This window comes from Meleagris gallopavo, chromosome 11 (genome assembly GCF_000146605.3).
Source record: "Meleagris gallopavo isolate NT-WF06-2002-E0010 breed Aviagen turkey brand Nicholas breeding stock chromosome 11, Turkey_5.1, whole genome shotgun sequence".
NCBI lineage: Eukaryota > Metazoa > Chordata > Aves > Galliformes > Phasianidae > Meleagris > Meleagris gallopavo.
Genome location: NC_015021.2, coordinates 22,476,157 through 22,488,879, shown reverse-complemented (window position 1 = coordinate 22,488,879; position 12,723 = coordinate 22,476,157). Strand labels below are relative to the sequence as shown.

At 44.4% G+C, this 12,723-nt stretch overlaps 1 protein-coding gene across 2 annotated transcripts; it reads right to left on the bottom strand.

Annotated features, from left to right (window-relative positions):
- Positions 1–920: 920 nt before the first annotated feature.
- CCNL1 (cyclin L1) lies at positions 921–12,717 on the bottom strand. Of its 2 annotated transcripts, none has more exons than XM_010717018.3 (10): positions 12,638–12,717; positions 12,438–12,547; positions 6,623–6,743; positions 6,144–6,208; positions 4,713–4,812; positions 4,488–4,592; positions 4,072–4,213; positions 2,419–2,530; positions 2,197–2,295; positions 921–1,714 (listed from the first exon to the last, which is right to left on the bottom strand). In XM_010717018.3, exons 1-10 carry the CDS (start codon positions 12,704–12,706, stop codon positions 1,366–1,368), a joined length of 1,272 nt encoding a protein of 423 aa, XP_010715320.1. In that variant the 5' UTR covers positions 12,707–12,717; the 3' UTR covers positions 921–1,365. The 2 variants fall into 2 exon arrangements, with proteins under 2 accessions (XP_010715320.1, XP_010715321.1); XM_010717019.3 differs by lacking the exon at positions 12,638–12,717 and adding an exon at positions 10,776–10,848.
- Between the last annotated feature and the right edge of the window lie 6 nt (positions 12,718–12,723).

Below are 12,723 nucleotides of genomic sequence, written 5' to 3'. Positions count from 1 at the left end.
AAAATATAAAGGAACACATTTATCTGTTCCAACTTTTGAAAAAGATTTCATTTTCTGAATTTCTAGGGAAGAGATGCAGCTGGGGTGCAGGCAGCTGCCTGAGGTCCTGCTGCAGGAACACAGCAGCTCCAAAAAAGCTTTGGCTCAGTCACCTTCCCTCTCATCTCTTCTGAGCTCCACAGAATCCCTGGCCATACCACAACCTGCTCCTGGAAACACCCAGATGCTCTGTTGGCTTACATGGCCTCAGGCTTTGTCCACCTGCACACTACAGCCACACAAAGCACACCGGACTTTCAACTGGGAGCAGCATTGCAGCACATGCAGTCCTTTGTGTCAGCAAAGCTGGGGCTGCATGGATAGGAAGAATGTCACAAACCTACAGCCACTTCTGCCACATTCACTGCAGCTGTTTATAAGCATTTTAACTCTGATCCTACTGCATGTACACAACTCCTCCCTTCCCTGCAACCCACCTGCACCCACCAGTAATGGAAACAGGGAAGAAAACAGTCTCTTGCCCTGCTTTGTTCTTCCAGCTCCACCAGACCAGAGGATGCAGGAGCAGCAGCCAGCAAGACGTGAGCTCCTGAGGGAGATGCAGGGGCATGGCACAGCTGGGCAGTGCTGGGACTCAGTGTTCTGTGAAATGCAGCCCCTTCTCAGCCTTTCTGCCCGCTCCCACCCGCTGCTCCTATCCCTGAGCTTTACACACAACACACTCCTGTATTCCAACTGCTGTGTCCATGCTAAGCAGCACACAAACTTGTGACACGTTCCAAGGTTCCCTTTAAGTTACTCCGAGCCTTTTAACCACAAGAGAAGCATGTCAAAATGCCAGGCGTCCCATTCACATCCACCCTTTGAAGCACTACATGAAAGAAAATTTTTTTAGTAGCTTCAGTGTTTGACATCCAATAGGCAGTAGAAAAAGCCTTAGATTTTATTTCTTGTAAAAATCTTTTAACACATGCAGACTAAAACCAGTGTAAGAAAGTATCCACCATCGTTTAAACAAATAACTATACTTAAATATAAGTGTCTGCAATTGACTTGTATAAAAATAAGGTACATTTCGCTTTTGTACAGAAATCCATTCTCCAGTTCTCATATCAATAAACAATACACAACTCTAATACATAGAATTTAACCTGATCGCTGTTTTCCATCCGTCTGATACTGCTAAGGTATTATGTGCAAAAGTTGGTAACAGTTTATTTCCCAAAAGAAAAACGCTCTACTTGTTTTAGAAAAATCAGATATTGGGTTTAAATTAATGAAATCCTAATCGATTCCCTTGCTCTCCAATGAGTCCATTCACTGTATTATCTACAGGCTCCGCCAGAACCCAGTTAGGCTCATTGCTCAGCGCCTGTGCCTGCTGTGCCCCGACCGGCTGCTGCTGTGATGTTTCCCTTTGTGGGATCTCTCAAAGGAGCGGGATCTCTCACGCCTGTCTCTGTGGTGCCCCCTCTCATGCCTGTGTTTCTTGGCAGCATCAGAATGATCCCTGGATTTGCTCTGCGACCGTGAACGAGACTTTTTCCTTTTGTGGCCGTGTCTGTTTGCACTCTTCAGCTCTTCCCTGCCATGCTTGGCCTTCAGGTGCGGAGAGCCGTGGTTGTGGTGCCTGCGAGGGCTGCCGCTGTGGCTGCGGGATCTGCTTCTCGACCTCGAGCTGTACGTGCCAGACAGACTGCGCCTGTTATTGTAGCTTACAGAGAGGTGGTACAAGGTTAAAACGTGTCATTCACACACACACGCGTTTATTTTTCCTGTTCAGAAGCTTCCAGCTTACTGGGAGAAATCAGTGACCGCTTGTGCAGAGGCTAACTGATGGGCAATGATGGCATTCTCAGAACACCATAATGTGACATATTCTGCAATTCTACTTGACATAAACTCCCCCCTCAACATCAGGTTAGAGGGAAAAAGGCAGTAACCAAGTCAGCAACACCTGGAGAACATTTTATTGACATTTAAGTTAGCTGCTTCTACTCCAAATATCAGCATGAAGTCTAAAAGCAGATCATGCCATCAGCCTACAACTGCCTCGTCCACCCCCCTCCAATCCCACAAAATACAGGAAACGATGACAAAAGATCACCCCTCTCCTCAAAAAAGAGCCAAGTGAAACAAAACAACAAACAACTGCCCCCCCCAGCCCACACCACCCAAACAAGAAGCACCACTTACTGCCGCCTGGGAGTATGAGATCGAGACCGGGACTTTGTCCTTGACCTGGACCGACTTGCACTTCTGCTGCTCCTACTTCTCTTGCTTTCTTTTCTCATGCTGGAGGGGGGAAGGAAGAAACAGGGTTATCCTTCTGAGGTGTTCACCACTTTCATTAAACAACTTAGAAGTAGTTCAGTCGAAGAGAGCAAAGTCTCTTTGAACAGGAGTTTTTTCACCTACCCGTTGTAAGGGCTCTTGGAAGTTTGCTGCCTTTCTTCTGGCTCTTTTTTAATGGTTTTGGTGTTCAAAGGTACCGGACTCTTCTCTTCAGTTTTCACTTCTCTTGGAGAAGCTACAGATTTAAATTCAAGATTAGATGTTTTACCTGGAATTTGTCCTAAGCATACTGTATTTCTTTTTATATATACTGTCACTGGTGTTTGTACAAAGGGCAAACAGGAGCTCAAGAGCTGCTATTTATCATCCCTGGTGGTGTTTAAGGAAAGGGCAGATGTGGTTGTGAGGGACATGACTTAACGGGTTATGCTGGTGGGAGGTGGATGGTTGGACTGTTAGATCTTAGAGGTCTTTTCCAACCTTCATGACTGTACAATTCTATTTCCTTCTCCCTCTGAGATCAGCACAGTGATGGAGATGCCCACAGGCAGACAGAGACACGCATGTTCAATTGTTATGACGGCAGCTAATAGAAACAAGACTGCACAGCAAAGTTACAGATTTCATTTTTAGATGCTTAGTACAAATCTAACAAACAGACTACAACTTCAGCTCATAATCCACACTGAGACATGCCCTGCCAAAGACTGTAGGCTCCTCCCCTTTGAAAGATTGACACTGGCCTGGCTAAGTGTGCTACAAGCCCATCTAACTCTGTGGATGGGAACCTGATAAATGTCATGGAAAACAGTGCCACTAAGGGCCACACACTGCTAGCTGCCCTACAGACAGCTGCACTCCGCTTCTACCACAGCTTCCCCACTCAGCAGGGCTCACAGGTTTACTGACAAAGTACAGGAAGGCAAAGCTTTGTCAGCAGCTGTCCCCGAGCTGTCTGTCAGCAGGATGCTGAATGCCCCACTGCAGGCCCTGCCTTCCCTCAAGTTCTTCTAAGCCAAATTCTGACTTCCCAAATATAGGGAAGCTCTTTTGGTTTTTAGTGAGAAATTTGCACTTGCTAACCCAGTGATGTTCAGTTCTCAAGAGAAATGACAAGGTAATTCTGCTTTCTCAGAACACATTCTCAAGCTCCTGAAAAGTACCTGTAGAAAGAGGGCCATCAAGAAGTAAGATGGACCAGACAAAACTGCCTATTCTTCACATCACTGAGTTTAGACAGCTTTTTCCATTACCTGATTCAAGATATGCACTACAAGGTTTTACTGTGACACCACAACAGCACCATTGCTGTGACTTCCCCCCTTCTGCTTCCTGACCACAGCCTGCCTTAAAGGTACTTCAGAAAAGCAGCTTGCAGAGACACCTGCTACAAAAGGAGCCCTGAACCTATTAGGACCCTGCAACACATCAAATCCAGAGACTCACAATTTGTAATACAGTAACATACAGCACTCTTCGTCTAGACACTTTTAATAATCTAAAGGGAACATATCATTACTATGTCCCTGTCCCTCCTGGGGAAGCATAGATGACAGGGAGAGCAAAGCAGCTCTATTTCCCCCCTAATTTGCTATTTCACTTATTGATAACTGTGGAAAAATTTCTCTTGCTTCTTAGCTCTGTAAGAAAGTCCACGTTGTCCCACAGCTCAACGAGCAAACTTACACTTAAAACAAATAAAACAGCACAGTTTTAAAATACTCAAATATTCTCAAACAGTATCATGCAAGTTCCTGTACAAGAAAACCAGCTTACATGGTTTGGATGCAGGAGAAAAGCCACCCAGTGTTGAAAGCGCTGGAGTTCCATCCGGATTTAAGCCTTTTGCCTTCAGTTTAGCTTCCTGTAGTGCCATTTTCCTTTTTTCCACTTCTTTATCCAGCAACTCGTAATTGGGCTATTAAAGTAACAAGAGGCATAAAGTTAAACTTAAGCAATCTGTATTTCCATCCCATTTCTCAACATGGCTCTCATAATCACCTGCCCAGCAATGCAACTCACTTCTGAGCTTCTGCCATCTGTTCTCAGCCCCTCCCTGGGGAGAAGCTGTCGCACAGCAGAGCCCTTACAACTGCTTCTGCATGGAGATGCACCCCAGCATTCCCACAGCTCTGAGACAGCTCACGTGACAGCAAACGCTGCCCCAGAACACAAACACATCATGAAGGTACCTTCTTCCTCGTGTAGAGCTTCAGAGTTGTGAGGCATATCTCCTGGATCTCCTCTTCCGTAGTGCCAAAGAGCAAGAACCAGTGCGGGCGAGTAGGTAATGGAATCTGGAAACAAAGAACAAACCTGAATTGGAGATCACGGATCACACTGCAAGCATTTTCACCATCTTCCTGAAACTGAATTTCTAGCAATTGACGTCTGTAGAAAGGCAGAACACCACTCACCTGCAGAGCTCTAGCAGCAAGGTAAATGCAAGCACATGCTATAGTCTCTGGCTGAAAGCGAACAAACACATTTGTTCGCAGGCTGTCGTTCATGTAATTCCTAAAAGACAGAATTCAGGCAAGGTTGGATCTCAGGTTTGCATCTTTAGAGTACAATACTGGAGACTCAATTGACTTTATTATTTTTTCCTGTTATTGAACAATTTTGTTTCTTTAGTTACTGCATTTGATGTTTACAGTTCTTACTTCTATTAAAGAAGTCTGCACCATTCCCACTGCTTTGAAAAGCCAATGCAAGTGACACCACGTAACAGCTTTGTGCAAGTTACATTGCACCATGAAGTGTCCACTGGGCAGCAAACCAGCAAGCACTTCTCATCCCTGCAGCTGTTTGCTTTAAACACCAATGTTCTCGTATTTCAAAATCAATCTGCTCAATACTCAAATGCAAGCATAAAAATACAGCATGTTTTTAACCTACCATTTTCCAGAGGCTAGATGCAACCTACAAAGTTCACAGAACACTGCATTTAAACCTTGTGTGTGCTCTGATTAACATCGACTTCATCCCAAAGGAGAAGCATCCGATTTGCTCGCTGTGTTTAAAACCTTCGTGTTAAAAAAGAGCTACAAGTTAGCAAGTTAGCACCAGATCTCCTGCTTCACTAGGCTACTTCTCTTCCAGCATGGTGGCACTGCCAAGCAACACATGCCAAGAGACACGTTTAAACAGCAGAGATCTCCATGATTTTTAAAGTTTCTGAGCTACGGGAGAGAAATGAACAGCAGTCAGCAAGTATTGACTGTACAGAACAGATACTAAGTGAACATGCTTCATGCACTAATTTATTATGGAAAACAAAAAACCAACCCTTGAGTCTAGCCAAGTGTAAAATCAACTCAATTTATGTTGGCAGACGATCTCCCCACTGTGTCCATGGGCCCTTTAAATAAACTGCAGTATACAGTAGCTAGGCAACAAATACATTTAGAAACATTTTTAACAGGTACTTCTCAAAGCAAATATACAAATCCTTTTGACACCCAGACAGAACTAGAAGATGTTGCCCGATGGATATGGACCACTTCAGTGAATCTCGGATGAGAGCTTGCACTGGGTTGGCTGGAGAGAAGGGCAGCCAAACAGGCCATCCCCAGGTCATGGGCTGAGGTGCGAGGGCAGAGCTCTATGACTTACCATCAGGGACTACCCTTTAATTAAAGAGTAGAAAAAAGAACAAAGTTAAATTGAGTTCTCCATTACAGAGTGGAATCAAGCCATGAAAATAGTAAGCAGAAACAAGCACTATAGTGTTTTGAAAGTAAATAATTATGTAATGACTTACATCTCATTGCTTTGCATATGGATCATCAGGCTTATTATTTCTGCTACTATTTTCCTGGCTAGGAAGAGAACAGAAAATAACTTACCAGGCTGTCTGTACCAGGGTTTGATTACGTTCACACTCTAAGACTTGTAAATACATCACAATGATCTGAAGGGAAAGAAAGAGAAAAAAAAGGCTCAGTTTTAATGTATAAAGCATATAAAGCAACAGTAAAGAAATAACTGCCTATAACCAAACAGCACTGCAAAACATTGGGGTCTCTTCCTTTTCTAGCTACGTGCTCTAAGCTCACACATCAGCAGCCACATTCAGACACCACTCTGCTCCCAGCCTGTGATTTTCAAAAGCAGCCACCTGTCATGTTTCCCAGGGAGGTAACTTCTACCACAGGTCACTATGGCTATTTGCAAAGCCCTTATGCAAAAGCACTCCTGACGACAGCAAAGGAATAAGCAGATGAAGTCTGATCGTTTCTACATCTGCGTCTGTTGTCTCACAGCCCACGGTGACACCTTCAGGGTAGGACACTCTTTACAAGTTACATTATTACTGATAACTCACCTTATGTGGATGCTTGACATGAACACAAAATCCCAACTCCTTCAGTACCCTCCTTTCTGCTTTGATTACTTGATTTTTGGTGTTTATGTAGTTCTGATCAAGTATCAGGGGGCTTGGAGTCCTATAGTTTGCAAGAAATAAAATCAAAACTGTTTTGCATATCCAAAAAATAGCAGCAACTCTGTTTTCCCTTCCAACCAACTAATGGCAACAGAAAACGGTTTTCAACTCCTGCAAGCAAGTTTAAGCATTAATCTTGTGCTGTCCAAGTTTAGACCAACTAGTTTAGTTCCTGCGTTTGACTGCCTATGGATTAGATGGCCAAGAGAAAAAATCCTTCCCTACTGTGTACGCAAACCATGCTACCCTGGCTACTGGAATGGAGCCACCTTTACAGCAAAGATCTCAGAGAACCTTTGTATTTCACAATGGAGCACGATGCTGTTACCTTTGCCAGGCAGGACTTCAGAAGAAAAGCTAGAACAGCTTTCGGAAAGGTTTTACTGATGTTAACGTAGCAAGCTTGTGCTTTGGAAGTTGCAGTTTCTTGTGCACCAGAAGACAAAACTACTCCAATATTGACAGAAAGACAGCCCTACTGTGATGTACAAGTCTAATACAGCAAAGCATTTAAACTGGAAAACTCTGTGGCTCTGTGCACTGCAGCCATCCATCAGTATCTGTAGAGCGATCACCCATTTGGCAAGGCAAAATTCCAAAGTCTGGTGCTATCAATTCAAATCCTGATTGCAAAACCTAAACTCTTCAAAGCTTTTTGGTTTTTTACATTCCAGCTGAAATAACCTGCTATGTGGTTTAGGCACCAGCATCGTGCCCCAGTTTGTACTCTTCCCTTTGTCTGTGCTTGGGCCTCATCTGTCATCACTCCCCACACTGTACCCACTGCCTCAAAGAAAGATCCTTTCCCATTTGCAAAGTGCCTCACATATCCCACATGCCTTCCAGTGCAGAAGAGTAGTGTTGCAACTACTTACACACCAGTAAACCACAGCTGTTTAACCCACAACTCTAGTTCACCCCAACTACTAATGACACATTTATTTTACCCTGAATACAAAACAGTAATGCAATATTTCACTACTAAATTGTCTTTCCTGAGTCAGTGAGAGTTCCACAAGTTGATCACACATCAACTTTGAGCTTTTTCCCCAATCAGTCAGAGTGGAAACAACACCCCAAGCCCCCGAGGTTCCCATCCCAGAAAGGAAGGGCCAACTGAATTACAAGAGTAACCAGAAAGCTCCCCAGCTGCAGCAAAGCTGGCTTCAAGATAGGTACACTTTCTGCAGTCACCTGGAAGGATGACTGTGACCTTGTGTCAAGGGATACAAGCAGCCATGCACTTCACTAATGAAAATACTGTGCTGTATCTGCCTGCAGCTGAAGCACGAGCTCCCCCAGCCCTTGCCAAGGGGCCGAGGAATGGCTCCCAGAAGCTCTGTGATGCCAGGAAGGGTCTGCAGCTCAAGCAGGAGCAGTACTGCTGCTGTCAGCATTCTCCATGCCATGTAATGGCACTTCTCTCATCAACTCTCACTCACAGAGTTCTCCTGAGGTTTCTGATTACAGGTATTTTAATATAACTCAGTCAAAGTATGTTCGTTTTTCACAAAGTAACTGGAGAAGGACGACTTGAAGTTTAAGGTGACCAGCTCCATAGAGAAGTTATGGTATCACCAGCAAACACTGCAGAGGCAGTTTGAACGTAATGCTCTGGAGTGGGAGGACTGCTTGAAAGAACCAACCACAAGTTCAATCAGCTGAAGCCAATTCACTTCCAATTGGTGAGTTTTGTAACAGCATTACTTGATGCCATTTTATCTAGAGATCACTGATGCAACAGAATCCGAATGGCATTACTGACAGCAGAAACAAGTTTAGGTTCATTAGCAGAATGCTTCAGGGCAGCCAATTCTAGAGGAAACAGCTCGAGCAGCTCTGATTTACATCTCAGAGCTCAAAAGGGAGGACATACAGCTACGCAGGGTGATTTCACTTCCTGCAGTGGGATCACTTCCTTCCATTTGGGTCTGCTCTCTCTGAAAGCCGTTTCTAAGTCAGGAAAACAAAAGCAGTAAGCTAGCCAATGGTGCAAGAGGAAAGGCTGCCAGCCATACTGCATGTGAACTTTCACTGGCATTCTGCAGGGCAAAAGGGTCACTGCAAACACTTTGTCTGCGTTTGACAACTGAGTGATAGAAAACTTAGCCTTACTGCCTTCCTCTGTGTGCCCTCAGTTACCTGCTCTGTCACCTGTGAGACAAGTGATCTACAGACCTAAGGAAGCCACAAAAGTATCAGTTTATCCAGACGGTATTTCCAGACGGAATAGACAAACAGCCTTTTATCTACTTCAAAAACAGCAATCTGCATACGACTGTATTGCATCTCATTGCAGGCAGCAGTGAAGTTCCCCACCGTAAGATTTATCAGCAACTCCACAGTGTGGGGATGTGTCATTATTTAGAAGCTGTGGACTTCAGAGATCTCTCTGTGCAAAACTTTTTAGCACTCCCAGTGAAAGGCAAGGAGAGGAACTAGATACTGCATTTGCTGCCTTTGCTTTTCAGAACTGGGAAGTAACCGCTTTTGGGTCCATGTAACAAGTCAAGGAAATAATTCAAAAGCTTCTATAGAAAACTAAGCTTCAAACCCCATACAGCAAAGCAGTATTACAATTTCCTACTTCCAATCTGTTGTTACAAACCAGAAGTAGCACTCCAGGCAAGACTTCACACTTAAGAGCAGCATACAGTGCCCATTTTGGTAAATCAGTCCAACAGCCACGAAACTTAATCTGGATTTAGAGACTCTGAAGATAAGCACACTCAAACATGTTCGTAACAGAATAAATTAAACATGCTTTTTTAAAATCCCTCTGGCAAACAGGATCTGTGTGTTTGACACAGCTACAGCTTCACGAGATGCAATATGTTTGATACCTCTGGAACACGTGGTAAGGAGGAAAAGTACTTTGTGTGTGCTTTTGTTTAAAATGCAACACGTACTTCTGATCAGTGCAGCGTGACATCAGCATCTCATTTCAAAGAGCACATCTCTCTTATGGTAGCCAATTCCAAAAGAAAGAGAGTTCTACATTTGTCCCCAGCATTGTAAATACAAGCACTGCAGGTTCACAGAACAGTTAAGAACATCACTGAATTAATGCAGGCCACCTGAGCACAAGTGTGGGACTGCGGGACTGCTGCAACAGAAGTGAGAACAGCCAACCAAGCATCTCAGAGCAACACTTGTGAGGTTACAGATGACAGCAGTCCCGTTCGGTTAAGCCTCATAAAGATCTTCTGCAGCTTTCAGGTACATTTAAGAGAAGTAAAATAATTTCAAACTACATTCTGCATATTAAACACGAGTTATACTTGACTGAGAACAGAGATATTTCAGCACATAAGTTTTTTCAAAAGCAGTACTTTCATAATACGACTTTTCTTCATGCACACAAACATTTCACATGCAATACTACATGACATATGCTTGTGAGAGATTCAAAAGACAACGTGCTTGTCCAAAACACTTCTTTTAAAGCTTTTTCTTATTTCCCAGCATTAGAAATACCACCTAGCAGTAACTCAGTTGACTACATGACTTACAAAAGGAAATCCCAATTGTTATTCCCACTTCTGCAAACACATACATAAGGACTGCTTACAAATCGTTTATATGAATAGCTTTACAAATTTAAAGACTTCTGCATCCTTGTGATGAAGGCATGTTTTACTACAAACTCAAACTGCACTTACACAGATCCACAAAGTGGACCAAAGAACCCAAAACTGTTTAAGAAAGCGAGCCTACTCAAATGTCACGTGGGTTAGGAGCTTCAGTTAATGGAAAAACTAAACTACAGGCAGAAAGAAAGTACAGCAACCTAACCATTCATCTCAGTTCTGGGTTGGGTGTGAGAAACTAGCTACAGCCTAAGTGTTAGCTTCAGATAAAAGAAGATTAAGCTAGTATTCTAAAAACCTGGACAGCAAAGAAAAAAGCTTATAACAAGATACAGGAGTTCTTCCAAATGGTTCACCATCGGCCAACCTGTTAGTCCCCCGATTCCAGTGACCTATTCTCAGAGCACTGGCTTCTCCTTGGGGATTTTCGATACTTCACTCACTGTTGCCATGACGACAGCTTCATCTTTATGTACCACTCCACATCACCCAGGCTTTGGTAAATGTAGCTGGTCGCTGTATAGTCGGTTGCAAGGGAAAAAAGAGTTGAAGTTAATAACATGTACAGATCATGTACTTGTCATCTTGTAAAAAGTACAGAAAAAATGTTTACATCCTAGTTTAAAAAAAAAAAAGCAAGCCTGAATGTCAGACTTCAGCATTTTAAGATTGATTTCATGCAGATTCACTCAGAATCTCAGACCAACAATAGCCTATTTTTTCAGATAATAATGGGGCAGAAGTGCATGACTTCTTGTCATGATGCATTTAAGTCACCACGTAACGCGTGTGACATTCTGATTTGGAATAGGCTAGCTGGAAAGACTTAAGTGCACAGGTTAAGTTCAGCTTCTGATCCTTCATATAGCACAAAAACTACTAATTTGTGTTCTCCTTACACACATACACACAAAAAACCACTGCATACAATTAGCCAGGCTTCCATATGCAGACCAAGGCCAAAACATTGGAATCACTTGATAAGCTTCTAATAACCCAATAGCCAGACCTCCTTGTCATAAAAGAAACCACCACGGAATCCACATTCTGTGTAACTTCACAAAACTCTCTGGGCCATCAGAGACAACAATGCAGATGGAAATTGAAAGAAAACTCAGAATGAAAGTAAGTTCCATGTGAACTTTAACACTGAGTCATTCTTTTATCTGAAGCTAACTGCAAAGACATGAGCAGAAAGCAGTAAGAGCAGATGTTTTAGATGCCACAGCAGAACCACAACCAGGATAAACGTCCCAAGGAACACCTGGCCTCCCTAACAGATTTCTATTCTTTCAAGAAGGCAACACAAGGCTTAGTTTGAACTCCTGCTGTAACCTGGAGATACAAATCCATGCACGAAAGCGTGAATTTAAAAGCCTAGCTGAAAACCCTGCCTTTAGAGCTATGGATTATCTGAAGTAACCACACTCTAGAATTAAAGCCACTTCACCAAAGCGGAAGTCTCCCACCTCAGCCTGTAATGCTGCTGCACCACATATTCAAGGAAACTGTGTGTTTAACAGTAACTCTCCTTCCCATTCCTTTTTCCTCTTCAACATACGATCTGCTCTCCACATGAAAACAGACACCGCTTTCCACACAAAAAAGCAGAATTAGGCACTCACAGCTGAAAACAGCCCCGCAGCTACAGATCTGCACACGGATCAGGTGAGCTTACACTGCATCTCCAAGGACTTACACAAGTACCACAGAAGACCAGAAGCCTCACTGTTTGCAATTAGAGACACCTCCATCTTCCAAGGCTCAATCGCACTTCCTCCTTGTCGAGGTGCTGTCATTACAGCCGTACGCACTGTCAGCCAAGCCACTCTCTTCAGATTCCTTCCAAAAACCACCGTTTCTAAAGAATAACACCACTACCGCTACGAGCTCAGCCTTCCCCTTCTACAAACTGACGCCCGGTTGCCAGCACAACCGCGGACTACCCGGAGGAAGGCACGAGGGGTGCTTTGGCCCGAAGGCCCGTCGGCCTGCAGTGCCTAAGGCTGCCTTCGGCGCGATGCCAGCCGGCAGGCCGGGCCGCACGGCAGCGCCGGGCCGGGGGAATGCGGTGACAGGGAGCCGGGGGCGGCACACGGCCTTACCTTTTGGCTCTGAGCTGCCTCAGGTGGTGGAACACGTTGATCACGTCCCTTATCCGCCGCGGCGCCTCTTCGATTTTAGACGCGAGGTTAATGCAGGCCATGGCGACGATCTGCGGGGAAGGCCGGCTCCGTCAGACCCTTCGGAAACCCCGAACCAACGCGCGCCGAGCGCCGCCCGCGCCTCCCCCGGCCCCGCTCACCTCGAAGCTGTGCTTGACGAAGGACTTGGAGTAGAAGAAGCGGTGGAACAGCACCTGCCCGGTCGCCATCGCCACCTGTGAGGGCA

What these genes read in the sequence shown, in the direction of transcription:
- CCNL1 (XM_010717018.3), bottom strand. Translation starts at nt 12,706, where the DNA reads ATGGCGACCGGGCAGGTGCTGTTCCACCGCTTCTTCTACTCCAAGTCC. An exon ending in TTCTCCTGCATCCAAACCAT is followed by an intron (nt 2,531 to 4,071) that starts GTAAGCTGGTTT and finishes TTAAATCTGTAG; the next exon opens with CTTCTCCAAGAGAAGTGAAA. An exon ending in TCCAAGAGCCCTTACAACGG is followed by an intron (nt 2,296 to 2,418) that starts GTAGGTGAAAAA and finishes TCCCCCCTCCAG; the next exon opens with CATGAGAAAAGAAAGCAAGA.